General features: G+C 45.4%; 1 protein-coding gene and 1 pseudogene across 1 annotated transcript; both read right to left on the bottom strand.

Annotated features, from left to right (window-relative positions):
• Nucleotides 1–9799: 9799 nt before the first annotated feature.
• LOC119295966 (14-3-3-like protein GF14-D) lies at nt 9800–13051 on the bottom strand. Its single transcript, XM_037574390.1, has 5 exons — nt 12510–13051; nt 11752–11830; nt 11547–11669; nt 10284–10400; nt 9800–10197 (listed from the first exon to the last, which is right to left on the bottom strand). The coding sequence occupies exons 1-5, from the start codon at nt 12926–12928 to the stop codon at nt 10135–10137; spliced, it is 801 nt and encodes a 266-aa protein (XP_037430287.1). The 5' UTR covers nt 12929–13051; the 3' UTR covers nt 9800–10134.
• Nucleotides 13052–15351: 2300 nt separating this feature from the next.
• Nucleotides 15352–15817, bottom strand: LOC119292648 (annotated as a pseudogene).
• Nucleotides 15818–27772: the final 11955 nt, after the last annotated feature.

Genomic DNA, 27772 nt, shown 5'->3' with positions numbered 1-27772 from the left:
GCTAAGCGGGTTATTCTCGTGATGAGTGTTTATTCACTTGTCCTCGCACGACAGGGGCAGTAATAGGGATTCCCAGTCCCGAATTCAAAAATTGCAAATAATTAAACAAAACTCCCCCGTGACTGATGTTAGTATGGACGGTACCCATGAATTCGGCTAGCCGTGGAGTGTGTTTGTTGGTGGAGTGGGAGTAAACCTCTACTTTTATCGCTTTGGAACCACCACTAATGTGTTTAGCATGAAAGATATCAATAAGTAATGGTCGCGAAGTAAACATGAAGGGTGCATTTCTCAAAATTTCATTTATCTCTATTTTAAAAATCTGCGCTCTCGCACCGCTGCAAATCACTGCTTCCCTCTGCGAAGAGACTATCTATTTAATTTTATATTGTGTCATCACCTTCTCCAATAAGCGCGAGATCTGGGAGCACTATTGTCATCCTCATGCATTGTGTAGGTGCATCATGACTGGATCTTTTCTACCATGAGTTACAATGTTTAGTCGTCGCTTGAACTTTGGAGGTGCTCTGCATTTATGTTTTGCATTCTCAGAAAGGGCTAGCGAGATACCACTGTTGTCATATTATATCATGGTTGTTTTGACAAAGTGTTGTCATTTGAGATATCTTATTATTGCTCGCTAGTTGATTATGCCATTGATATGAGCTAATATAATTTTTAAGAGTTATTGTCGACATGGTTAGTCATAATTTTTGCTAAAAACCTGGGTGCGACGTAAGCTTATTTATGTAAACAAGAGCAAAAGAGTTCATAAAGGTTTTTTTTTCACTTTCAGTTTATCAACTGAATTGCTTGAGGACAAGCAAAGGTTTAAGCTTGGGGGAGTTGATACGTCTCCGTCGTATCTACTTTTCCTAACGCTTTTACTCTTGTTTTGGACTCTAATTTGCATGATTTGAATGAAACTAACTCGGACTGACGCTGTTTTCAGCAGAACTACCATGGTATTGTTTTTGTGCAGAAATAAAAGTTCTCAGAATGGAACAAAACTTTTTAGAGAATTTGTATACAATAAAGGAAAAATATTGCAGCCAAGAACCACCGGAGGGTGCCCCTGGGTGGGCACAACCCACCAGGGTGTGGGCCCCCTCCTGGCGTGCCTAGGTGGGTTATGCCCACCTGGTGGTCCTGCTGATCCTATCTATGACGCTATAAAACCCTATTTTTAGAGAAAAAATGAAGGAGGAAGAATTATCATGTTTCACGAGACGGAGCTGCCGCCACCTCCTGTTCTTCATTGGGAGGCCAGATTAGGAGTTCGTTTGCGGCTCCGGAGAGGGGGATCTTCGATCTTCGTCATCACCAACCCTTTTCCATCGCCAATTCCATGATGCTCCCCACCGGGAGTGAGTAATTCCTTCGTAGGCTCGCTGGTCGGTGAGGGAGTTGGATGAGATTCATCATGTAATCGAGTTAGTTTTTTTAGGGCTTGATCCCTAGTTTCCATTATGTTCTGAGATTGATGTTGCTATGACTTTGCCATGCTTAATGCTTGTCACTTTGGGCCCAGGTGCCATGATTTCAGATCTGAACCGTGTATGTTATACCATTATATCTATGTTCTAGATTCAATGTTGCAAGTTATAGTCACCTATTACATGTTATGATCCGTAAACCCAGGAGTGACAGTATTCGGGATACTTTCCAGTGATGACCGTAGTTTGAGGAGTTCATGTATTCACTATCTGCTAATGCTTTGTTCCGATTCTCTATTAAAAGGAGGCCTTAATATCCCTTAGTCTCCATATGGACCCCGCTGCCACGGGAGGGTAGGACAAAAGATGTCATGCAAGTTCTTTCCATAAGCATGTATGACAATTTGCGGAATACATGCCTGCATCATATTTATGAACTGGAGCTAGTTTTGTATCGGCCTAGGTTATGACTGTTATATGATGAATATCATCCAACAAATTCACTGATACAATGCCTACGATTTTCCTATATATATATATATATATATATATATATATATATATATATATATATATATATATATATATATATATATATATATCTTGCTAAGTTACTATTGTTACTGTTACACTTGCTACAAAATCATTATTATCACTGCTATCAAAACTATCATATTACCGTGATGCTGATCATATTGCTGCAGATAATTAATCTCCATGTGTGGTTGAATTGACAACTCAGCTGCTACATATTCTTTGGCTCCCCTTGTGTCGAATCAATAAATTTGGGTTGAATACTCTACCCTTGAAAACTGTTGCGATCCCCTATACTTGTGGGTAATCAGCAACCAAGGAAGAAAGACCTTCATCCAGTGTCGTTGCGAAAGGGGTTGAGGATGGGGTTGGGGATGGGGTTCATGGTGATGTAGAGGTGGTGAGACAGAGATGTGGAAGAGGATAGAAAATAGAGAGTGATAGTGAAAGACAGTGCAGTGGTGGATAAATAGGGGCTTTGGACTAGTTGGGTGTGATGGATGGATGTTGATCATCCTTTGAACTTCGTGATGTTCATATGCAGATCAACAAGGCTATCTTGGAGAACTCCAAGAGAAAGGAGGTGGTGTTTACCGAAGATAAGGGCAAGGATATGGTGCTGGCGAAGACAAGGGCAAGGATGTGGTGTCGGCGAAGACAAGGGCAAGGACGTGGTGGAGCCCCCAATAGATTTAGATGGAATCTATAGGTCACCGGAAGGGAAGTTTTTTTATTGTAGAGCAATTGTTGCTTCATGCTGTCATAGGCTTTTTGAAGCGGCCAACGGCCGAGGAACTACGACCATTACCATGAGGAGGCAGGACCAACCCACTTCTGCAAGGTCATCCTTGCACCAAAGCTGGAGTGTCTGCCGATGCCTCTGGACTTCACCAAGCACTTCCCCGTCGTCCCTTAGGAGTTCAAGGTCAAGACCAACACCTGCTGTGCCTGGAGGGTGACGGTCCGGGTCATCAATAGCAGTGTCACCCTTGATCAGAGTTGGTGCCCCTTCGCCTTTGTTCACCGATCAGGATCGACTACCTAGTCACGTTCAAGTTGCTGACTCCAAACACCCTGAAGGTGATCGTCTTCAGCGATGACAACGTTGTGGTGGTGACAAACTGCAAGAAGCACGACGGTGCCTTTGCCATGAGTGCCTAGAAAGTTCTCTCTTGCCTGGATTTGCTTCTGTTTAGGTCGAGCGGATTGTTTAAGATTGTTTATTTATGTCTTATTTGTTTAAGACTGGTTGTTTATGATTGGTATCATCATGTTATGCTATTTACGTCCTCCTTGTCAGTGTGCTCTAACCTCACCACCTCCATCAAGAGGTTGCCAAACAACATGCGTTGCATCTAACCAAACAACCTGACTTGCATTTCTGCCTAAACAAGCCCATAACCAAATGCAAGCAATCAAACGATGTGTAGATGATAGTTTTTAGGCTGCATTCGCTCAACCTGGCCCAACTGAGACAAGTATGCAAAGTGGCAAAAAACGATGTAGGCAACCAAACATGCCCTTAAAATCATCATAGACCCAATGGGAAGGAAAAGTTCCTAGCCTATGAATCAAATGACATCTATTTTCCTATAAGAATTGAGATACATGTCACCTCATTTTCTATAGTTTTCCTATTCCATGGTATTCGTACCCTGTGCACCAAATGATGCCTTGGAGATTTAATGTAGCAGTCAAAAAATAAGGACCCGAAACTGACTGAAAAAAGAAATGGATACAAATCAGTTGCATCCATTCGAGATCCGGGAATGTCGCAAGATTGTACAAATTCAATTCCAAGAAGAATGATAATTATCCCCACATGTGTCTTCACATTGCATTGATTAAAGCAACCAAGGAATAACCAAGAGCAAGCCAAATTTGTTGCATCCCAAAAAAATGCTTCCAACAGTTTCTCAAGGTGCTATTATAATAGCTTGCAAGGAAAACACTGACAATATGGTATTGAGCTAATGGTTCCTTTTATTTAGAATGTGTCCTCTTATTACAGATTAACTTTGTATTTCATTCCTAGAAAGAGATAACTTCACTAGGAGTTTTTTCCCCCAGGTCTTATCCCCGGTGGCGCCCCCGCTAGGGTCCCAAATCTACCCGCAAGTTCTACTGATCCTCACGTCACGAGATCCTAGCGATTGATCTGGCTGAGTGCCTGCGGTGTCCTCGAACTCTGCAAGAGATCGCATGGAAAGTACGGGAAGACCAGGGACGCCCTTGGGCGGCACGGCGGGACACCGGGCCATAGCTCGCATGACCGATCTGGTGCTTCAATATTGGAGGACAAGTTCCAGGGACTGAATCTCTATGGGGAGGAGGAAGAGGATCTTGATCTATCTGAGGAGGTGGAAGAGATTATAGCGAAAAATCACTGGATTGCAGTGTTTAGGGTTCATACTCAGAAACCGTTTAGCCATGTCTCGCTGTTCAAAACACTGTGTAATGCATGGGCAACGGCGCAAGGCGTGATCTTCAAGCCAATGGGATCTAATTTGTTCTTGGTGCAATTCATGTGCCTAGGTGACTGGAATCGTGTAATGGGTGGTGGCCCATGGATTTTTCGCAATGCAGCAGTGGCAATGGAGGAATAGATGGCATATCAAATGTCAGGCAGTACAAGCTTGATAGAATACCTACTTCGGTGAGGATCATGGGAATCCCTGATGGACTAATGAAAAAGAAATTAGTAGCGAAAAAGATAGCGGGCAAAGTGGGCATGCCTCCTTTCAGAGTGGTTTTTAACGAGGGATGGTTGAATCCCTCACAGTATCTTAGAGCAAGGGTTTATTTGAAACTTGATATGCCACTTGTAAGATTTGTACCGCTTACGCTAAAGGAAAGCAAGAGATACCAAGTGGAATATGAAAAACTCCCAGAGTTTTGTGATTTTTGTGGCCTGATGGGTCATCTTGTGATAGAGTGCGGCGATGGAATTCATGATCCGGGAGAATGTGAATGGGGCAAATGGCTATTGCTAAACTATGAGGAACAAAAAGATCATGGTGCGGCAAGCAGGGGCGCTTCCTAGGGGAATGCGGGAAGCGACACAAACAGGAGAGGAGGCCGAGACAATGGGAAACCGGGAGATGCTAACCCCAATGAGCAAGAGAGCATGGATGTCGGGGAGGAGAACTCACAGCTAGGTAATACGGTGACCCTGAGTGCAAGGAAACGTCTGATCTCACTGGATGGTAAGATAAACAGTACAGCCGACCGAGCGGCTACTCCTCCTGCGGGCTTTGTTACAGACAAGGTCCTGCTTATTGAAATACGAGTGAAGAGCATATTGAAAAATCATAGATGAGCACACCTCAGAAAATCCATGATCACAAAAGGTTTAAGGCAGTAGTTTCAGAGGCAATAAGTGATACATCGGCATCCTCCTCTAGGGAGGAACGCCGAACACTATGAAACTCATAAGTTGGAACTGTCGGGGCCTCCTGGGTACCCCGACAGTTCGCTCGCTTCTGGATATCCAGAGGCGGCATAATGCGGATGCATTCTTTCTGTCTGAAACGCATCTAGATGAAATTAAGACAGAGGCTCTGATGAGAAAGATGGGAACGGACCACAAGATTGTAGCACCAAGTCTTGATGGTAGGAAAGGTGGTTTGTTGCTAGTCCGGAAGAAGAAGGTGAGGATCTACTCCTGGACTACTACATTCAATTGTATTGACGTGTCGGTGGAGGAAAATGATGGGAAAGTTTGGAGACTATCTGGTGTGTATGGAGAGCCTACTTGGGCCAACAAGGAGAGAACATACCAGCTCCTACGTGATCTTCATGCCCAGTCCACCCTCTCGTGGGTAGCAATGAGGATTTTAATGAGATATTGTACTCGTCGGAAAAGGATGGAGGAGCCCCTCAACAGCAAACTCGGATGCAATCATTTCAAGACGTGCTCAATGACTGCTCTCTGGAAGATATTGGGTACAACGGGGACAAGTTTACCTTTTTCATAGGAGGATTGCGCGAACGACTAGATCGGGCTGTGTCTAATGCACAGTGGATGGAGATGCATTGGTTATGTGGATTGAGTAATCTGGAGATGGACAAGTCAGATCACAGACTGATTTGCCTAGACACTGGGTACTTGGCCGGAGTGGTAGCGGCGCGCCATAGTGCCAGCCGCAAGTTTGAGGCGCGATGGCTAGCCGAAGAAGCAGTTGAAGAGATTGTTAAAATGGCTTTGCTGAAGGCTGTTACTCAAGGCCTTTGCCCTACAGCCAAGGAGAATCTAAACGTCGTTCACAAAGAGCTTCATGTGTGGGACCGAAAGGTCCTAAAGGGGCCGCGGTACAGATTGCGATCAACTCAACAGGAGCTTGAGATGCTTATGAAACAGCCATATGATGCAGAGATAAAGGCAAAATAGCAAGATCTCACGATGTCGATTGATAATCTCCTGGAGCAGGAGGAGATCTATTGGGCACAACGCGGTCATGCAAATTGGTTACGTTGTGGCGATCGCAATACAAGGTTTTTTAATCAGTTTGCCTCGGCACGTAGACGCCGTAATTTAAAAATATGAGATTGAAAAATAATAATAATACTTGGGTTGAGGGTAATGATAACCTCAAGCCCATGATTATTGAGTATTTCCAAAGTCTTTTTAACACTGACGCGGGGATAATTGATGATGGCTTACTGTCCATGGTGAAACCTGTGGTTACGGCGCAAATGAATACCCTGTTGGTAGCTCCTTACACCAAGGAGGAAGTGAAAAAAGCATTGTTCCAAATAGGCGACATGAAGGCCCCGGGCCAAATGGTCTTCATGCGATATTTTTAAGCGCTTTTGGCACATTATAGGTGAGGACCTTACTAAGGAAGTGCTTGATGCAATCAATAACAAAAAGATCCTAGATGGGTGGAACTCCAGAAATGTGGTGTTGATCCCTAAGATTGATAGCCCTGAGATGATAACCCAGTTTAGGCCCATCAGTTTATGTAATGTGGTTTATAAAATCATCTTGAAAATGCTAGCTATAGATTGAAGAAAATCATGCATGATGTAATCTCCCCAACTCAGAGTGCATTTGTATCAGGTACGAATGTTTTCATGCAATAAAGAAGAAAACCCATGGAGCCAATGGAATATGTGCATTTAAGTTGGATATGCTAGAAGCATATGACCGAGTAGAATGGGTCTTTTTGCAAACAATGATGACAAGGATGGGATTTCACACACAGTGGATTGAGCTCATCATGGAGTGCGTCTCTTCGATGAGTTACAGAATCAGATTTAATGATACTGAAACAGAGGAATTCATACCAGCTCGGGGGCTTAGACAGGGAGACCCTTTATACCTGTACTTGTTTTTGATCTATTCTGAAGGACTCTCCAGTATGCTGTCTTTTGAGGAAGAAACGGGTGGTTTGGAAGGGGTAAAAGTATCTAGAAATGCCCCATCTATTTCACACCTTTTGTTTGCAGATGATTGTTTGATCCTAATGAAGGCGACAAATCAGAATGCAACCACTTTGAAGAGGATTCTTGACACGTATTGTGCAAGTTCAGGCCAACGTGTAAGTACCTCAAAATCTAGTATCTTCTTCAACCTTAATACTAGTGTTAATGACAGGGAAAATGTTTGTGCTACGTTGGATATCTTAACTGAAGCTTTGTCAGACAAATATCTCGGCCTACCAACAATGGTTGGTGTTGATCGGAGTGACTGTTTCCAACACCTAGTGGACAGAGTATGTAAGAGGTTAAAGGGTTGGAAAGGAAAGATCCTCTCCATAAAGGTAAAGAGATCCTGATAAAAGCAGTAGCGCTAGCAATCCCATCATATGCTATGTCCGTGTTCAAGTTGCCAAAAGGAAACTGTAAATCAATTACCGATGAAATTTCGGGTTTTTGGTGGGGAGATGGAGATGACAAGAGAAAAATGCATTGATTTACGTGGTGGAAAATGTGTGTACCAAGAAAAGGGGTGGCATGGGGTTTAGAGACCTTCACAGCTTTAATCTTGCTATGTTAGCAAAGCAGTGTTGGCGACTACTCCAAAACCCTAATTCATTGTGTGCACGAGTTTTGAGTGCAAAATATTACCCCAATGGAGATATCTTGAAAGTTAGTCCAAAGGAAGGAGCTTCGTTTACTTGGCACAATATTGTAGCAGGAATTCAAATTTTTAAGAGGGGTTATATCTAGCGTGTAGGCTCCGGTTCACATATCAATTTGTGGGAAGATCCATGGATACCCTCAAGTGCAATCAGGAAGCTAATTACACCTAGAGGTGGCATCATGTTAACAAAAGTAGAGGAGATAATTGATCCCCATACGGGTCACTGGGATGAGGATCTTATTCGGAATGTACTCTCGCCTATCGATGCACATAGAATACTGCAAATTTCCTGTTAATGTGGAAGCAGTGGAAGACTTTGTAGCTTGGCACCATACAAGGCCCGGAACCTTTTCAGTGCGGTCGGCATACTATATCGAATTTGAGCATCAGTTCGGACGCCACTTCAATCGGAACAGCCAAGGTAGTGCTAATGCAAATGGTGTATGGAAATATCTATGGAAGCTACGGCTACCGGGTAGAGTAAAACATTTTGGCCCGAAAGTTTTGAAGGGAGTTCTGCCTTGTTATGGGGTGTTGGCCAGTAGACATGTACCTTTAGTTCCGTAATGTCCTCTATGCAGTACTGGAATGGAGGACATTCAGCATTTCCTGTTTACATGTTCTCGAGCATATGCAATCTGGAAGGAGTTGGGGTTATCGACCAAGATAGATAAGGCGGTCTGTCTGGCTCGATTAATCTAAACTTCCTGTTCCAGGTACATTCAACGGTGCATAACGTCCCTACTGGTGGCCATGTGTTTTATTTGGTTGCAGAGGAGACTTTATACGAAAGGGGAAACTGTCATGTCGACAGAACAAGCAGCAATGTCAATCCGGGTTCTAGCTACAAATTTTGTACGAGCAAATACTCCAAACCAAACTGCTCGGAAGAGGAATCACGTATGAAAGAAACCGGAAGTGGGAGTGGTAAAAATAAATGTTGATGCATCCTTTCTTGCGAACAATTTCTCGGGTTCATGCGGTGTCATAGCCCGTAATGATTAAGGACAATTCTTAGGCGCGGCAACTCAGTTGATACCCCATATGTCCACCATAGAAGAAGCAGAGATCATAGCTATCCGGTGTGGACTGAATTTAGCTGCAAATTTGGGCTGCACAAAGCTGGTAATTGAATCTGACAGCACAAGTGCATTGGAGGCAATATCTGACCCTTATGCTTATATGGAAACAGCAGAGTGCTCCCTAATGACAATGGAATTTGCTCATATATCCATTGATCACGGTAGCAGAAAGGCGAACTCTAATGACAATGGAATTTGCTCATATATCCATTGATCACGGTAGCAGAAAGGCGAACTCGGTAGCAGATGCTTTAGCAAAACATTGTATTAGCATTAGAAAGTCTGAAGTGTGGGAAACAAACATCCCTGACTTTATTCTTCACCTTTTTGTAAACAACCTGGCTATCATTTGATGAATAAAGTTATTATGCTAAAAAAAACTTTGTATTTCATTCCTCATTTAGTTCACGTTACATTCTTCAGGAAGGTGACTAGATAGAAATTCGAAGGTGACTAGATAGAAATTCTTGCAGCGCATCGGATTATTTGCCATATCGATCACCATGACAATGCCAAGAATGGTAGGAACGGCGCAGCAAAGCGCGCCTTTGCTTCTAGTTGCAACGAAAACAGTACCAAGAAAAGCATCAATCAGGTGAACCATGACATTCTTCTCAATCGTTCGAGTCCATGCCACAGCTAGCACGCGCAAATGAACATCTTTGCGCAAACCGTCTTGTCATAATGTAGTTCAGCCAAACATGAACATGATACCTCAATTTCAGCAAAATAGTACTAGTTGCATCAAGTCTCGCCAAACATGGTAGATATAGCAAACATTCTAATGGTGAAAAAGAGCAGGTCTTTTGCTTGTGGCGAGATTTAAAAAGAAAACATGAATCCAGCCAGCATTTATCAGCACCAGAAAAACATAGCCCAGAAACTTCTTAAGTGCATAATTAAACAGAGGTAGTGATGACAACAGTATGAGCACTAGAACCAAGACCGACTTCCATTGCCCCCAACAATGCACAGACTGTTGTTTTCATTCACCTCACTGTCCGTCTCCAGATTCTTTTGGAGCTGGGGCTTCCTTAATCTCATCAACGTCATCCTCCTGCGAAGTTGGATAAAAACACTAGATAGCATGAGAAACATGAAGACAGAAAGGTAAACTGTTAAAACAGATCTGAGGAAACTCACATTGGTGTCGGATGTCCATAGAGTCAAATTGTCACGCAGGAGCTGCATGATTAAAGTGCTGTCCTTGTAGGATTCCTCGCCTAAGCTGTCCAGCTCTGATATAGCCTCATCAAAGGCCTGTAATATCCAGGAAAGTTCGCTTGAGCAAATTCATATCACAGGCATAACAAAAGCAGAACTGAAACAGTATTAAATTACATGGACAAGTACAATTAACACATTTTAAGTCTATATATTTCTGACAGGCCATGTGATTCTTAGTCTACATTCTTATTGAGAAACCACTACAACCTTCGCGGTTCACACTATCATGGTAGACATTGGGATAAATCACTTTACATACAACATCAAAATGTAATTCAGCAGAGCATGAGAGACTAATTACATGGACAAGTATAATTTTATGTATTTTAAATCTATGTTTCTGACAGGCCATGTGAATCTTAGTCTACATGCACACTGAGAAACCACTAGAAGTTTCACAGTTCACTCAATATCATGGTAGATATAGGGATAAATCACTTTACCTAAAACATCAAGATATAATTCAGCAGACTATGAGGGACTAAAGTATTTAATGCAAAGTAGACAGCACAGATTTTTTTTAAATGATCAAATAATCGACTATATAGAATACCAGCAATTATAAGAAAGTTCTTCAACACTACTTCCTAAAGATGACATACTTCTAATACTAATAACTTGAAGTACATATGCATACAGCACAAGCACGGACAGAAATGTTGCCAGCAGACAAACAACTCTTCACAAATACTATATTGACAATGTTAAAGAGTGCTTGCAAGATATGCCAGGGGATGCAGGTAGTGCAGTTCAGTGGTCATCACAAAATATAATTCCATAATAGCATGCTAGTATGTATTCCTTGCATCATGTAAGATTGAGCAGTTCAGAGGTTAGCATAAAAAATGAACAAAATCCTAGCATAGTAACTTCCATGATGACAACAAATTGGAAAAAATTGTGCGAGTTGTACGAAAGCTTTATCAACTTTCCCCGCACAAGCATAGATGCTAGAAGTGGATTGATTTCCTGCAGCTTCATTTTCTAAGGGGGTTGCCGCAGAACCTATCCACAAACATGTTAGCGCGCAATCTGCCTCTAGTAAATCAGAGAAGAGGTAGTACATTGCCCGAGTTGGCCATGGATATAATCACGACAACTGACACCGACTGGAATCAAACACTGGGTTGACAATCGTGATAACTGAAACAAATGGAGAAGAAAGGAGAAGCAGCAAACTTGTTTTGCAAGGTTGCAGGCGCGGTCAGGGGAGTTCAAGATCTCATAGTAGAACACAGAAAAGTTGAGTGCAAGCCCAAGCCTGATGGGGTGGGTTGGAGCCAAATCTGCTAGGGCGATATCCTGCAAACAATTCGCAGAACTCAGCCCGAAGGATTGACTGATCATATCTATATGTACACATAAATATTGCCTTATCAGTAACCTGAGCAGCTTTGTACGCGTTCATGGTGCTCTCGGCGGCTTCCTTCCTCTCCCCACCGGACTTAAACTCTGCAAGGTACCTGCATAAATATCACAAAGGAGAAATCAGATGTCGATCGCTGGGCAACAGAAGCTCATGTCTCCCAGTCACCGCATTGTGTGATCATATACAAATCGCATACTCCCTCCGTCCCAAAATTCTCGTCTTAGCTTCGTCTAGATACGCCGATCTAGACGAAGCTAAGACAAGAATTTTGGGACGGAGGGAATATTAAACTGAAACCAATAGAATGACCACCTTGAAAATTATAAGCTAACGACTACCTCCGCTAGCACTAACAAATATCACAATCATTTTTTTTTTACTTTCCATCACCATTGAGAATATAAACTACGATATCCATATACAAATACCACAAGTTAACTTTACCAACAGACCACCAGAAATTAAACTCGCATCCGCATCATCTCATACAAGAGATTAGTAAACCTACATATCCATAAATCATACAGAAAGGCCGCAACTCAAATCCTGGCCTACACAGCACCAAAGCCTCATAGATTTCTAAACTACTGTTGAAAATAAATCAACGGTCCTAAATCAAAGAACTATATCATATCACATCCCGTTACTTCGTACAAACAGATCACGTCTTCCTTCCATCAAAAGAAGGGTGCCGGCATAAAAAAATAGTAGTATCACATCTTGACGTCATGGATTTGAAATATCTGTGTCGCAAATAAGGAGGCGACAGCTACCTGTGGTAGTCGCCCTTCATCTTGAGATAGAAGACTTTGGACTCGGCAGCTCCGGCGGATGGCACGAGGTGGGAATCAAGCAGGGCGAGGATGCCGTCGCAGATCTTTGCGAGCTCGGCCTCGATCTTGCTGCGGTAGGAGCGGATGGTGGCGGCGTGCGCGTCGTTGCCCCGACCTTCCTCCTTCTGCTCGATGGAGGAGATGATCCTCCAGGACGCGCGCCGGGCCCCGATGACATTCTTGTAAGCCACAGAGAGCAGGTTGCGCTCCTCGACGGATAGCTCCTCCCCGGGCCCTGCCCCGCCGGTGGCCTTCGCGACGCGCTCCATGAACTCCACCATCTCCTCGTAGCGCTCGGCCTGCTCCGCAAGCTTGGCCATGTAGACGCTCTCGTCTCGCGTCGGCTCTGCTGGCGACATGGTTGCTCGCTCGCTTGTGCAAGGGCGTGTGGCAACGGAGTTGGGGGGTGGAGCAGCGGATCCGGGGGCGTAGGAGGCAATACGCGTTTGTGGGGAGGTGCGGGGTGGAGAGGGGTGGGGATGGGCCGATGGGGATTTGAGGAGGTCCCCGTGGCGGGGCGGGGCGGGCGTGTCAGCGAGCGGAGAGCCACGTAGCGGTCAAAGGGGAGCGCCCGCGCGGAGCGGTCTGCCTGGGAGGGCGTGAGCAATGAGCATCTCCAGCAGGAGGTAATAGCTAATCAGGTACCCTAACTTGCACCCAATGTGATGATTTAGTCTCAAAGTTGCAAAATTTGACCAAACCATACCTCAACTTGCACTTCATGTGATGATTTAGTCCCAGCCCAATCACAACTCACCAATTGGCTGCCAAGTGGCCGGACCGGTCAGCGCACGCAGTTTTACATAAACCCCCCTGCCTTTTCCAATTATCAACCCGTTCTGTTCTTCAGAGCAGAGCAAACCGTTGGCCGCGAGTAGTAGGCGCGCAGCCGCACCATGTTGGCATGCCGCACGCGTCCGACGGCGCCGGCCTCCGCCGCGAACTCCTTGTACCGCTCCGGGGCCGCGGTGCCGCCGCCCAGCCGCCGCACGGCCACCGGCGTCGTCCCGTTGCCCACCACCACCTTGTACACGATCCCCTTCCCGCCCTTCCCCAGCACGTACGCCGGCGACCGCAGCAGCTCGTCCAACTCCATCCGGAACCCCTTGTCGATCGCCACCAGCTCCCCGTCCTCGCCGCCGCCTCCGCCCCCGGAACCGTTGCCGCGTTTCTTCTCGCTGCCACCCGCGTCGGACCCGTCCGACGAGTCCCCACAGGTGTTTGCGCGCATGCATGGGCAGGCGAAGAGCCCTCGCCCCTCCTCGTCCTCGTCGTCGTCGACGTCGTCCCCGCGCCGGTCGCGCAACTTCCAGTATATGTACACCACATGACTCCGATGAGGGCGACGCCGGCCACGTCGGCGACCGAGATGAGCACGACGGTACAAATTACTCTACTTGTACATGTGTCATGTGTGTGTGCTCTACTGTACGAAATTCAGAGCTCGAATACAACACTACTCATATTCTGTGATTCACAAATTAATGACCCTAGGAAGGGCATATACAGCAGAATTAGCAGTTTAAAACATGGTATAGAGGCAACGTCGCTGGGCAAAATGCAAAGTAGGGCTTGTGTACTTAACATGCATGTAATCTGAAACATGTTACTCTGCACCTCCTTTCACTGCCTTGTCTCCAAAAACAAATGCATTTAAACGAGAGTGGTAACACGATAAATAAAGACCATGTATGATGACAAGTTTATCAGTGCATAATTCTACAGAACCTGACCAACATTAAGTTGCATTTGCACAACTCTAGAAAACTGCTTGATCAGACACAACTAGGAAATTGCCTAGCAACCAACAGAAACTAACTTAGCCCAGCAACCAACTCTCCAAAACTGTTTGATGGGACACAATTAAAGGTAACTTTAGTCAGGTTCTGTAGTTGATCAATCCTAAGTACTGATAAAATCCTGAAGCTTAGCGCAGCTACCAACATTTCTGTCATAAGCTAGAATTTAACCGAGGTGAGTTCATCAGTCAAAACCGAAAATGCGAGAATATCAAAGAGTTTCAGTAAGGCTGATCCTGTATCTGAATGACATTCGTCCTACGTGATCCACGGTGCAAAAACAGAACATGCAGTCGATGAATCATGCACACCTTAACAGATCAGAAACAAGATGAACGCTGTAATTAAGTTCATGAGCCATAACCGAAAGGGGACTGACAAAGACATTCAGTTCGCAATTTAGCCCGCAGGACACCGCGACCGCCTCCTGCAACTCCAGCACCGCCTACAGGACCTCCAAGGGACTGACAAAACACATAAATATGCAGTACTTCGGAGTATATCATAATAGAAGAACGAAATGATCATTGCAGTGAGTTTGTGGCATCCGGTCCTGTGCCTGATCATCAAACGCTCATGCTTTTCAAACAGAATTCTAACAACTAAACAACATTCCTTATATGCATAGGATGATTCAGAGTAAAAACTGGAAGTGAACTGAGCCATCTAAGCAGTAACTGATGCATGCAGGAAAAAAATTAGCACAAGCAACAACAGAAGTTGAACAAACAGTCGGAACAGAGCACAAGAAGATCAACCAAATTCGCACCAAAATTCATTCAAGTCGTATTGGATAAGCTAGGCAACAACCATTCGGTGCCACATAATGCAATCAGAAGTACAAAACACAGTGCTCATCTCTCATCTGAACCTTTATTGAACTAAACGACTACCCAAATCACTCATCCAAACCACTAACACACTACTAGCAGTAAATCCTCCATGGCTAGAAACATAATAGAGCAAGATGACTCACGTACGTGTCACTCGGCGAGGCTGGCGAGCTTCTTGGGCTCCATGAAGAGGGAGAGGACGGAGACGGCGATGTCGATGTGCTTCACGGCGAGCGATCCTGCACGCGCGGTACAGGTAGTCGAGCGACTTGCCCACGTCACTGCCGCCGCCTCTGGCTGCCCGACGGGGCTTGCTGGAGCCGGACTTGGCGGTGGCGGTGGTGTTCGGGTCGTCGGAGAGGTCGACCTTGGCGAGGGCCTCGGTGGCGGCCGCGACCGGGTCCGGGTCGTCCCTGTCGGGGCTGCTGTCCGGCTAGGAGGTGGAGGAGTCGGGGGTCTTGCCGGGGATGGGGTCCTTGCCTCTGGCGAGGCACTTGACGCAGCGCGGGATGAGGTGCTCCTCCAACAGCTTGATGGCCATGACGCGGTCGAGGGCATGGGCCTGGGATCTGGGGCGGACCGGGAACTACTGCGTGAGCAGCGCATCGTGGCGTCGGCGTCGGCGTACGCGTCAGAGGTTAGAGGCGAGCTCGCCGAGCATGGCGTCCGCGTCCGCAGCGTTGGTGGTGGGGGCGCTGTCGACAGATTTAATTTAGGTGGGGGGTGACTGCGGGTTGATAATTGGAAAAGGCAGGGGGTTTACTGCAAAACTGCGTGCGCTGACCGGTCCAGCCAATTGGCGAGCTATGATTGGCCTGGGACTAAATCATCACATGAGGTGCAAGTTGGGGTATGGTTTAGTCAAGTTTTGCAACTTTGGGACTAAATCATCACATTGGGTGCAAGTTAGGGTACATGGGGTGCTATTACCTCCTCCAGCAGCATCCCTCTTAAAAAAAATCGTATTCGAGAAATTTTTGTCTGCTATTATTAAATAAGCAAACATATTCATAGCTAAGAGCAATTCCAACATTTACATTAACTAAACATTAAATAAATTAAAATTATGAGGAGGTGCGCTCTCCTAGGCATCCATATTGTCGTCGTCGGGCCGGTGAGGTCGATAAGCGTCGGCGTCAGGTTAACCCAAGGTCCGACTGTTGCTAAATTAAACAAGTGGCCATCTATCTTACCAGGGCATCTAGTTCTGAACGTGGACGCATCCTATTTTGCTGGGATAAATTCAGATGCATGCGGGGCGGTTGTCAGGGATCATAAAGGTCGTTTCATCACAGCTGCAATAGCAAGACTTGAACACGCCGCTGATGTTGTCGCGGCAGAAACAGCGGCATTGTTTGAAGGTTTAAAATTATCCCTAAGTGTGGGATGTGCTAAGTTGATGGTAAGAATGGATAACAGTGTTGTGGTGGATGTAATAAAGCTAAACGAAGGAAATTCAATGGTTGCAGCGCATGTGTTAGATGATTGTCGAAATATCTTGGGTGATTTTGGGAAGGTTACTATTGAGCATTGCTTTAGAGAGTCAAATGTAGTAGTTCACGAGCTGGCAAAGTGGGGGTGTGCAAACGATCCTCATGTTTGGGCGGATTTTCTTGTTAAATTCCTAGCGGATGATGTAACCGTTATTTGAACTAATAAAGTATACCTTCCCGTCAAAAAAAAACCCAAAGGAACGCCGTTGACCAGGCTCGAGCCACATCGTCTGCCGCGGGCTGTACCACCGCCGCCGCCTGTTGGGCTGGCCCAATGCCGGCAACGCGTTGCTTCTCCTCTGCATTGCGCTCGAGCATCTCGAGGTACTCGCTCTCACGGTGCTCCTCGACCAGCTGTTGCTGCCGCCACTTGATGAGGACTGACTACCTTGGACACGACCAAGAATATTGCATGCATGCATATTTGTGAGGTGGTTTGTAAGGCAAACTATGCAATAGTTTATTTATGTTATCCGGGACAAAAATACTTCATACTTTTGTGCCATGTCTAATTACATGTGTATGAGACATTTGTATAATTTATATATGAAGATAAGGAAAAGAGAAGTTTGGGTGTTGTTTAGAAAGTCCTCTCACGTCACTTTTTGGCCAAGAAAAAGTAGAGTCCAACTCTCTCATGTTCTGAACTCATATTCGGCTGCACAAACAAACATGACTCAAAATGTCAAGATCTTTTTCATCCGGAATCCAAATTGGGTGATTCTTTTTTGCTGGAAAATAGATTTCGTGCTCTTTCCAACCCAATTGGATTCATCTTCATATTCTTCCGGAGCGTTGAGATATTCACGAAACAATCCGACACTGCAACAGAATCCGAGTCAAAATATAAGTCCAAAGGTGTTGCATCACCTCCACTTGGGCTCATGGGCCTTGTACGACTTAGGGTTAGTTTTTAGGCTGCCTTGGGACGTCCTCCCACCTTCTTGGCCGCCACCCTTTGCTCCTATATAAGTAGATCAGTCTAGTAGCTTTTTCTTTGGGATTTTTTTAGTTAAAAGTTAGCCATTGCAACTTCGTGTACTTCGTTTGTGTCAACAACCAGACCAAGGCCTCTTCCGGATCCCCACTTTATCAATACTTTATATATATTCACAATATCGGATTGGTTATCTTATTTTGGCTTGTTCTTTGATTGCTTGCAGGAATAGACCTTTGTGGTCAGGTTGATCGTGCTCTGGCGTGGTCAATAACCTCTTGGAGTTGGTTTAGCGATTGCTAAGGTGTAACATCGTTGCACGTTTATAGTCTGATCGTCAAAGTCAACTCTACCAAATCGATAGTTATCATCTCATCGAAAGACTGTAATACCCCCGCCTCTATCAAGTGGTATCGGTTTTCAGGTTGCTCGGTGAAAATTTTCAGTTATCCCTGGGTTAAATTTATTTTCTTACCTAATGTCCAAGAAAAGGCCATAAAAGAAGTTAGATATGTTCATGCTTTGTCCAAGCCAGTCTGAGCCTTTGCAATTTTCTTTTCATTGCTTGCATAGCTGAATCATCGGTTGCATCGTTGTGTCGAGTTGCTAGTCTTAGTGTCTAGTTCGTTTAGAGTTTCAAGTTCTGTTCACATTAGTCACGCGCTTGCTGCATCGTTATCCGTTCCGCTGTCCACCACCCCATCCATCAATTTCCATCACGTGCTACCCATCGTTCATTGTCATAATCATAGTTGAGGTCATTTACATCTTCACTTGATCCAATCTGCATCTTATCTAGTTTGTTTTGGAAAGAGGGGGAGAGAAAAAAAGAAAAAAAGTCAGAGTAAAAAGGAGAAAGGAAAAGAAAAAAAGTGTGGTAAAAAAAGAGAGAAGAAAAAGAAACAAAATTCGGATCTATCTAGACGCAATCTCGTTCCTGAATTCGGATTGGAATCTGTTTTGCACACTGTTCAGTAAAACAGGCATATCTGCCTCATATGAAGTCTGTTTTGGCCCCGCGAGTACTCAAATTAAAGCTAGCGACGAGCCGCAACTGAATAGTTGCAGAAGCTAGTTCAATATTCGACACCTCAAAATTCGCTTCCAAATAAGTCTTTTTGCCCTCTGAAGTTCACGAACACAACTTATTCTAGTTGTTCAGGCCAATTTTAGAATTGTATGACTCCTTGTATCAACTTAGAATTGAGTGATTATTTTTGAGTTTGAAAGCTTGAGTCAGTAGCATTCTATTGAAAAATTATTAGAAAATTGGCAAAAACTTTCTAGAGGAAAGTTGGAGATAGAGTGGTTGGTATATCCTGCTTGATAGTTTTTTTCTCATCATTATCTTTACTGCCAATGTGATCTTCACTTATATCTTGATGTCCAGAGTTACTTCATATATTTTATTGATGCTAGTTGTGTTACACCGTGACCTCATTAATGTTCTAGGCTCGCGTCTCTAGTCCACTCTAGCCTAGGACCAACACAGTATCGTCGTTGAGCGTTTATTCAACATTGCATCTGTGAATTGATTATTGCTAATCTTTTGCTACCATATAGCCAACCTAGCTCCATATATTTCTATACCGTGCATATTTACGTTCACCTGTTAATCGCTTTCTCAATCTTTGGAGTTATTTGACACCGATGGTTGCCGGTCACCACCTACTGCATGGCAAGAACTTGTAAGACATTGATATTTGCTATATTGTGAGCATTTTACCACCACATCCTAGTAGTTCATAGGAACATTATTTTCAAATTTTGTTTCTTGTTTTCTACTAATTATGACAGATTCCGGAGTTGTTAGTTCTTGGGCATCATCGGTCATGGGAGACTTGCCACCACCCAAGAAAACACAACAACCATCATGAGAGGAGCAACGACATTAGAATGCACATAATGAGGTTAATGTTTCCATTCCACCCTTTAATGGCCGTTTGCTTCCCATAATTTTGATGAGCGTGGAAAATTTCAAGCTGTGGTTAGTACTTTCAGTAGCTTTGCTTTAGTTTGATGGAGTGAATATTGTCGGTTAAACTCTGATTTTATACCTACTACTTGGGCTGATTTAAAACTTGTCATGAGAGATAGATTCGTTGATGTTTATTATACTCGTGCATGATTAAAAAAATACAACATTTAAAACAAGGCACTGATACCATAACAAAATATTATGATGATTTACAAACTACTTTTTTGCACTCATTTTTAGAATAAAGTGAAGAAGATTTTATGGATAGATTTTGGGGAGGATTAAACCATGATATTCAAGAGATGCTAATTCATGAAGAGTGTTATCCTATGGACCATTTGTTTCATCTTGCTTGCAAAGCTGAACAAGAAATAAAACGATGTGTTACCCACAAGGAGAACAAGCACATGGTGCACATTCCAAGATTTGATATGGTTGTTCCTTCAACTACTAGGCATACTATGACAACCACATCCGTTGTTGTGAAGACTACACCACCTCCACCATGTGACACATTACCACCAAGAGTTCCTACATCATCTGAGTTGGTCATTAAAGGTAATGACAAAGGTACTAATCTCCCCCCTCCACATGAGTACGATGAATGCCTTGTCAAATTCAATGCACCTTGTGATGACCTACCCACTACTTTGATCACACCACCTATTTTAGAGGACTATGTTGATGGTTTGACTTTTCCATGTGATCAAACAAATGCAATATTAACAATGTTGAGTGCACCCATTGAATTAACTAAGAAAAAACCATGTGAATCAGGGAATAGATCAGATTTGGATCAAATACATTTGAAAATAATTGTGCCAATGTTTAATTATTTTGATATGACCTCTAATCTTGGTGATGATTATGTGTCAAATGACTTGTTGCATGTTTGCTTATTTAAGCATGTTGTAGCATGTAAATTTGAAGCAATTAAAGTTTATTCAGCAATGCTGGGATGGCTTAATGATGAACATTGTCAATCTTTTGATATGAAGAAGAGCTTCACTTATATATACAAACTGAGTTGCAATATTTTCATGCCTTCTACTTCTTGTGTTAATATTTTGGCTTTATATTTTATGAACTATGAAAGTTACTCATGTATACATGTGTCATATGTGCAAAACCCAAGGGAAGTAAAAATGGATGACATATACATATACAACACGTACACCATGTCTCTTTTGTTAGCCACATTTCAGATTAAGCAATGCCGAGGACGGCTTTGTTTCCAATAATGGGAGGATGAGGAGGACATGGCTACCTTGGATACAACCAAAAATATTGCATGCATTCATATTTGTGAGGTGATTTCTAATGCAAACTATGCAATAATTTATTTATGTTATCCATGAGAAAAATACTTCACACACTTTTGTGTCATGTCTAATTGCATGTGTATGGGACATTTGTACAATCCACATATGAAGATAAGGGAAAAAGAGAAGTTTGGGTGTTGTTCACAAAGTCCTCTCATGTCACTTTCGGGCCAAGAGAAGATAGAGTTCAAGTCTCTCATGTTCCGGACTCAGATTCAGACTACACAGACATACCTGACTCAAAACGCCAAGATCTTTTTCATCCAGACTTCGAATTGGGTGATTCTTTTTTTGCTAGAAAGTAGATTCCGTGCTCTTTCCATCTCAATTGGATCCACCTTCGTATTTTTCTGGAGCATTGAGATATTCACGAAACAAGCTGACGCTACAGCAGAATCCGAGTCAAACTACAAGTCCAAAGGTGTTGGATCACCTCCTCTTGGGCCCATGGGCCTTGTACGACTTGGGGTTAGTTTTAGGTTGCCTTAGCACGTCCTCCCACCTCCCTGGCCGCCACCCCTTGCTCCTATATAAGTAGTGTTGAGTATATTGATTCATTAGGAAACATAAGATAGACTAGGATTTGTCATGCCTTGTCTTGTACTCCAAGTTGGTCATTGTACTCCTATATATATATATGCCCATGAGGCTCAAGCAATAATCAATGATTCCACCACTCCTTTCTATCCCTTCTAACATGGTATCGTCCTAACCGATCCAAACCCTAGCCACCCTCGCTTCCACTCCACGTCGTCCCCGGGCGATCAGTCTCCATGCTTGCTGCCGGGGGCCATGCAACCCGTACCAAGGATTCGTCTGTTGGATTCAGGGCTCCGCAGACCCAAGAAAGGTTTAAACTCTGGGGTGTGTGTGAGGAACTCAACCTCTCCAGCCAGCCAACGCGCTGCTCTCATGGCCTAGCTCGATGAACAAGAAAGGAAATGGACACGGCAGTTTACCCAGGTTCGGGCCACCTTGCGGTGTAAAACCCTACTCCTGCTTTGTGGTGGATTAGCCTCGCGGTGGGCTGAGGATGAACTAGTACAAGGAAGAACAGCCTCGCGAGGTCTGTTTTGGGGTGGATATGAGCTCAAGGGATTCGACCTCCCTCTTTGATGGTGGCTAGGCTATACTTATAGTGGCCTCGGTCCTCTTCCCCCAAAACTTAGGCGGAAAGGGATCCCAAAGTGGCCAAATTTTAAGGGGGGCAAGTAATACATCTTATCCTGACGAAAGGTGGTCTTCGCCTGCAAAGCTTTTGGTCGTGACGTCGCGCTGGGCTTGGTGATGACATCCGTCCTGGCAGTCTTGGTCTTGTTGGACGTAGACAGTAACCTTTGGTTGATTCCTCGAGACTCTACGCCTGCGCTTGCCTCCTTAGCACCAAAGAGGAAACCTTCCGTTGTGCGCCCGCTGGCGCGCGCTTGGCCTTGGTCTTCATGGCTGGCGTCACCTCCACCTCATGTGGTGAGCGCTTGCATAGGAATCCCCACTCCTCAGGAGGCCTCCTAGGGAGGCCGCTCCTTCCGGAGGTCTTGGTGTTGCCCGCCTTGCAAGGCTTTGCCCCTCGCGAGGGTCTTGACTTGTCGATGCTGAAGATGGGTTGTACCAGGCCGCCGATGAAGCCATACCATGGACCACAGGCAGGCCAATCTGGGTACCCTGGTTCCCAAAACATCGACATCGTCCATCGACCGTGTTGATCGGTTGCCCTAGAGAGTCTTTTTCCTGATCTGTTGATTGGAGTTTTCTTTCTCGCCGATTGATTAATCAGTGTTCTTTTTTGGTTTTCCGATTTGTAGATCGGCTTGCATCACCCACCGCCTCATAGACTCTATCGTGCCTCTACTCCAACCTTGACGGCGACTACTCCAAAGCCTAGCATGGCACGCGACTTCGGAGGGACGCTCACGTTCATCCGCGTGACATCCATGGATGCACGTTGTGACTCGGCCGCAATGGCCCCTCGCGTTAGCCCATCCTCCCATGCCATGTGGCATGTGGCCCTCCCGTGTCCCGCGTGGGCGCATGCAGGCGTGGATGGTAGCCGACCTTCCTGTGTGATTTGTTGCTCGGTGAACTAATTCACCAATCCAAGTCATGGTCAGGGTGTCTTGTACGTCCCATGCATGCAAATCTTGGTTGCTCGCACCTATTGTTGCGTGTTGCGGCTACCACGTCGTCGTCTCTGTGGGTCTCCTCGATCTGGCTCCCAGTGTCTTAGGTCTGATAAGCCTTCTGTGTGTAGTTTTGCAGGATCCCGTGAAGATCGTCATTGAGTTTATGCACCTCTACACCGATCGAGCAACGGGCGACAGTTGCGTCGTTTCTTCGGACAGCAGCGTCGCCGCCTCATGGTTCTTTCCGCAGCTACACTGACCCGCACGATGCCGCTGCATCGCCCTTCGGGCCGTAGTGCCATGGCTCGCGGTCCATCACCGCCCCAAGGCCATCTGTTTCAGGTCGTCCCCGTGGCTGCATTGACCCTCGCTCGCTGTTTCGTTGTCCCATAGGGCCATAGCGAGCATGGCATGCGGCCCGTGTCGCCGCCCCGTGGTTCTCTCACGGCTACACCGACCCGCGCGCTGCTGCTACATCGCCTTTCGGGCCATAGTTCCGCGGCCCGCGGTCGACCGCTACCCCGAGGCCGCCCCTGTGGCTGCACCGAACCTCGCGCTGCCACTGCATCGGCCCATCGGCCGTAACGAGCGTGGTACGCGGTCCCTGTCGCCGCCTTGAGGTGTTCGCCGTTGTCTCTCCGACCTGCGCGCTGCTGCTATGTCGCACCTTTCGGGTCATAGCGCCGTGGCATGCGGTCTAGTTCACTTTCCACGCGTGTTGACCTCTGTGTGGTATGCACCACGACACCCTCTTAGGCGCGGGAGCGCCACCATCCGCATAGGTCTTCGTCACGCTGTCGGGTTCTTCCTCGCATACTTCGAGCATCGCCGCCGCGCTCCAGGCCACCGCCGCCGCCTCCTTAGGCCGCCACAGCTGCTCTTATTCTCGGTCCATGACAACTATCTTGACACTGGCCACCCCAACTCGACATCAACCACGGCGTCCCTCGCATGGCTACCTCGACCACGGTACATCATCCTACGCTCTCGGCTGCCTCGACATCAGCACAAAGTGATGGAAAAATGCCTTAGAGGCAATAATAAAGTTTTTTATTATTATATTTCCTTATTCATGATAGAGGTTTATAATTCATGCTAGAATTGTATTGACTGGAAACTTAAATACATGTGTGGATAAATAAACAAATATTGTGTCCCTAGTGAGCCTCTACTAGACTAGCTCGTTGTATGATCGAAAGTATGTCTAGAGGGGGGGGGGGTGATTAGACTACTTGACCAAATAAAAATCTAGCCTTTTCCCAGTTTTAAGTCTTGGCAGATTTTAGCAACTTAGCACTAGTCAAGCAAACAACCTACACATGCAATTCTAAGAGTATAGCAGCGGAATGTAAATCATTGCATATGAAGGTAAAGGGGAGGAGTTTGGAGGGAGCAAACGCAATGTAGACACGGAGATTTTTGGCGTGGTTCCGATAGGTGGTGCTATCGTACATCCATGTTGATGGAGACTTCAACCCACGAAGGGTAACGGTTGCGCGAGTCCATGGAGGGCTCCACCCACGAAGGGTCCACGAAGAAGCAACCTTGTCTATCCCACCATGGCCATCGCCCACGAAGGACTTGCCTCACTTGGGTAGATCTTCATGAAGTAGGCGATCTCCTTGCCCTTACAAACTCCTTGGTTCAACTTGATGCAGAGCATCCCATAGACATCACCATGTCCAGAGTCCATTTGGCAAGTGACACGAGTGACCTCTACTTCACATACATAAATGTGAATCATCTCCTTTACACGTGCTCACTTGACCCCTTCGAGGATAGTATACTACTTGACACTCCACTCATGTGCATGCATAGGTATTGCCGGAGCTTCACGGACGACGAGGAGGAGTGCAAGTGCCAAGGAACACCTACACCATCCGTGAGGGAAGCGTGGAAGCGAACAGGGAAGAAGAAGGAGCTGTGGAGTCTACAGCGACCGGACGACCAGAAGCCACCGGACGTCGGACCCTCTACAGCGCCCGGATGACCGGCGTCCACCGGACGTCCGACGCCTGGAGTCTTCACCAGCCTGACGGACCAACCGACGAAAGCTACAGCGGCCGGACAATTGGTAGGGACCGGATGTCCTACGCCTGGAAGCCCCAGCCTGCGCACGCTACAACGGCCGGACGTCCGTCCAAGACCAGACGACCGGACGACCGGCCGTCTCCGGACGTATGGTACCACTGTTACAAGACGAAATTAGCGGAAGTCCGAGCCCGACTGGACGTCAGGACCCCCGCTAGCCACCGGACGACCAGTAAGGACAGGACGTCCGCTGCCTCTGTGTGCACAATTACGGGCCCGGGGCCCATGTACCCTTTCACTCCACCCCCATTTGCACTTAGACTATAAATAGACCTCCTCCTCCTCCTATTTATGGTTAGCAAAGTGATAGCTCATTTGTATGTGAGCTTTTCTCCTATCGCTCCGAGAGAGAGAGAGAGAGAGAGAGAGAGAGAGAGATAGATAGAGAGAGAGAGAGAGAGAGAGAGAGACCACTACTCCATTGGAGGCCAAGACCTCCATCTAGGAGAAGATCCTGCGGGATAGCATCAAGACCCCCTCATGGGAGGACCCCCCATCAAGACCTCCTCTTGGAGATGAACTTTACCTTGTATCTTTCCCTTTGTTATTCATGTACCCATGTGTATCTTGTGTGTTTGATTGTCTAGTGGATGTGTGATTGGACTTGTTCTTAAGTGTTTCCCCTTGTGATTTCTCTCCATTCTTCCCCGTTTTCATCATGTTTTTCGAGGGAATCCAATCGTGAAAGATCGGCCATGTTGTTCACGAATTTGGAGTCCCTCCCACCGTTTTCTAGCCTGCTTTTGCTTGATTTCGTCCTAAATTTCAAAAATCCCCACCAAAAATAGCCCCATTTTTTTTGTGATTTGTTGGTTTGATGAAGTTTTGTTGATTTTGATCCATGGATTTGCTTGATTTCGAGTGGATCTAGCATCTCCCCAAGTTTCCCCATCTTTCATCCACGAAATCTCATCAATTTTGACCGCAAAATCCTCAAATTCCGCCCAAAATCGCGTCTCGGAGCTCAAATCCCGCGTTGATCCCGACCCACCGAACGTCCGGCCATTACCGGACGATCGGAACCCCAAACCCAAGCTGAAACAGCGGATTTCCGAGCCCCACCAGACATACGACGACCAGACATCCATCCATTACCGGACATCCGACACTTGTAGATATCAACTTTGGCTGATTTTTGTTCTGTCCATAACTAATTCGCCCGAACTCCGATTTCGACGTTCTTTAGCTAGTTTTGAAGCTATTAACATCCCCATCCCACAAAAATACCACGAAAAATATTTGACTCCATCAAACTTTTGTAACTTTGGCATTTTTGCCTAGGGCCTCCACCAGATCATCCGCTATACCACCACCGACTTCTGCAACCTAACCCTTTTAGTTCACCATAGCATTAGTGGTTGCTTGAGTAGTGATTCGAGTCTCCTAAGGTGTTTTAGCTACTTAGGGATGGTTACTTCTTCATCAACCACCACCACCACTTCCGCATACCCATTGCCCACCATACACTTCCACCACCCCAACTTAACACAATTGTTGTTTGAGCTTGTTTGAGTTGTGGCTTGTGTCTCTTAAGGTGTTTCAGCTACTTAGGGACGGCAACTTCAACTCCGACACATGTGTAGCCCATCATTCCACTTCCGCACTGCCAAGTGTAAACCACCACCGCTTTTCCGCTACCACTATTTGACTTTTGTCCTTGAGATTTTGATTTGTGGTTTTTCCGTTTCCTAAGGTGTTTCGGCTAATTAGGAATGGGTCGACATCGACAACACCGCCTCTCATCATCAAAACAGACAGTAACCTCGACGACACCATTGTATATTCCCCTTGTAATTGCATTGTTAATGCCTAGCCCATTTTGCATCACTTGCCTAGCAGACTAGCCATTGAGTATTGCCGGTAATGTTACTTGTGCACATTAGTGATCATTGAGCTACACCATCCGTTGCATATATACCATATCATCTTGGTATCATCATATCATCTCTTGTGTCAAAAATTTGTTCCCGCATATACCCTATTGCTATCTTGGTTTGTGCATTGTGCAAAAGTGTACAAAAAAAAGAATCAGATTTTAAGCAAAGAAAAAGAGTGAGCAAAGAAGCTTGTAAGCAAGAGCCATAGCATCACAATATATCATATGGTATCATACTCTATCATCTTGGATCATCTTGTGAGAAACACCAGGAACCATACATACATAGCATACTTGGGATAGAAGTCCATACATTTTGCATCTTATAGGTTGTGCACAAGTGTCGTATCCGCCTATTGAGCAATCGTGCTAGCGTCTCTCTTGAGTTGTGCAACACGAGCGTTTTCCGTGGACTCCACATTTTGTGCTCATTCCTTGGTTGCGCGACCCCATTTATCTATTTGTGTGCCATTCATTGCTATTGGTCTACTTATTTCACTTGCAAATTTGTGAATCTCTTTCAACATTATTGACTCTTGCTAACATTTTGCATCAAAATTTTGTGCCACTATCCTCACCGAGCTCCACCATAATCTTTACTTGATAGGTGTGAGTGAACAAGTCCGGAACCAATTCCACTATTCTTTCATTTCACATTGAGTGAAACGGCATACATCCTCAACATTGGGAAAAGGTAACTTGGTATTGTTTATCTCATTTCCTACTTGCCTCTACTTGAGTCTTGTGATGGATA

Source organism: Triticum dicoccoides, chromosome 4B (genome assembly GCF_002162155.2).
Source record: "Triticum dicoccoides isolate Atlit2015 ecotype Zavitan chromosome 4B, WEW_v2.0, whole genome shotgun sequence".
NCBI classification, from domain to species: domain Eukaryota; kingdom Viridiplantae; phylum Streptophyta; class Magnoliopsida; order Poales; family Poaceae; genus Triticum; species Triticum dicoccoides.
Note: the sequence above shows the minus strand (reverse complement) of the source record. Positions and strands in the feature narration are given on the sequence as shown.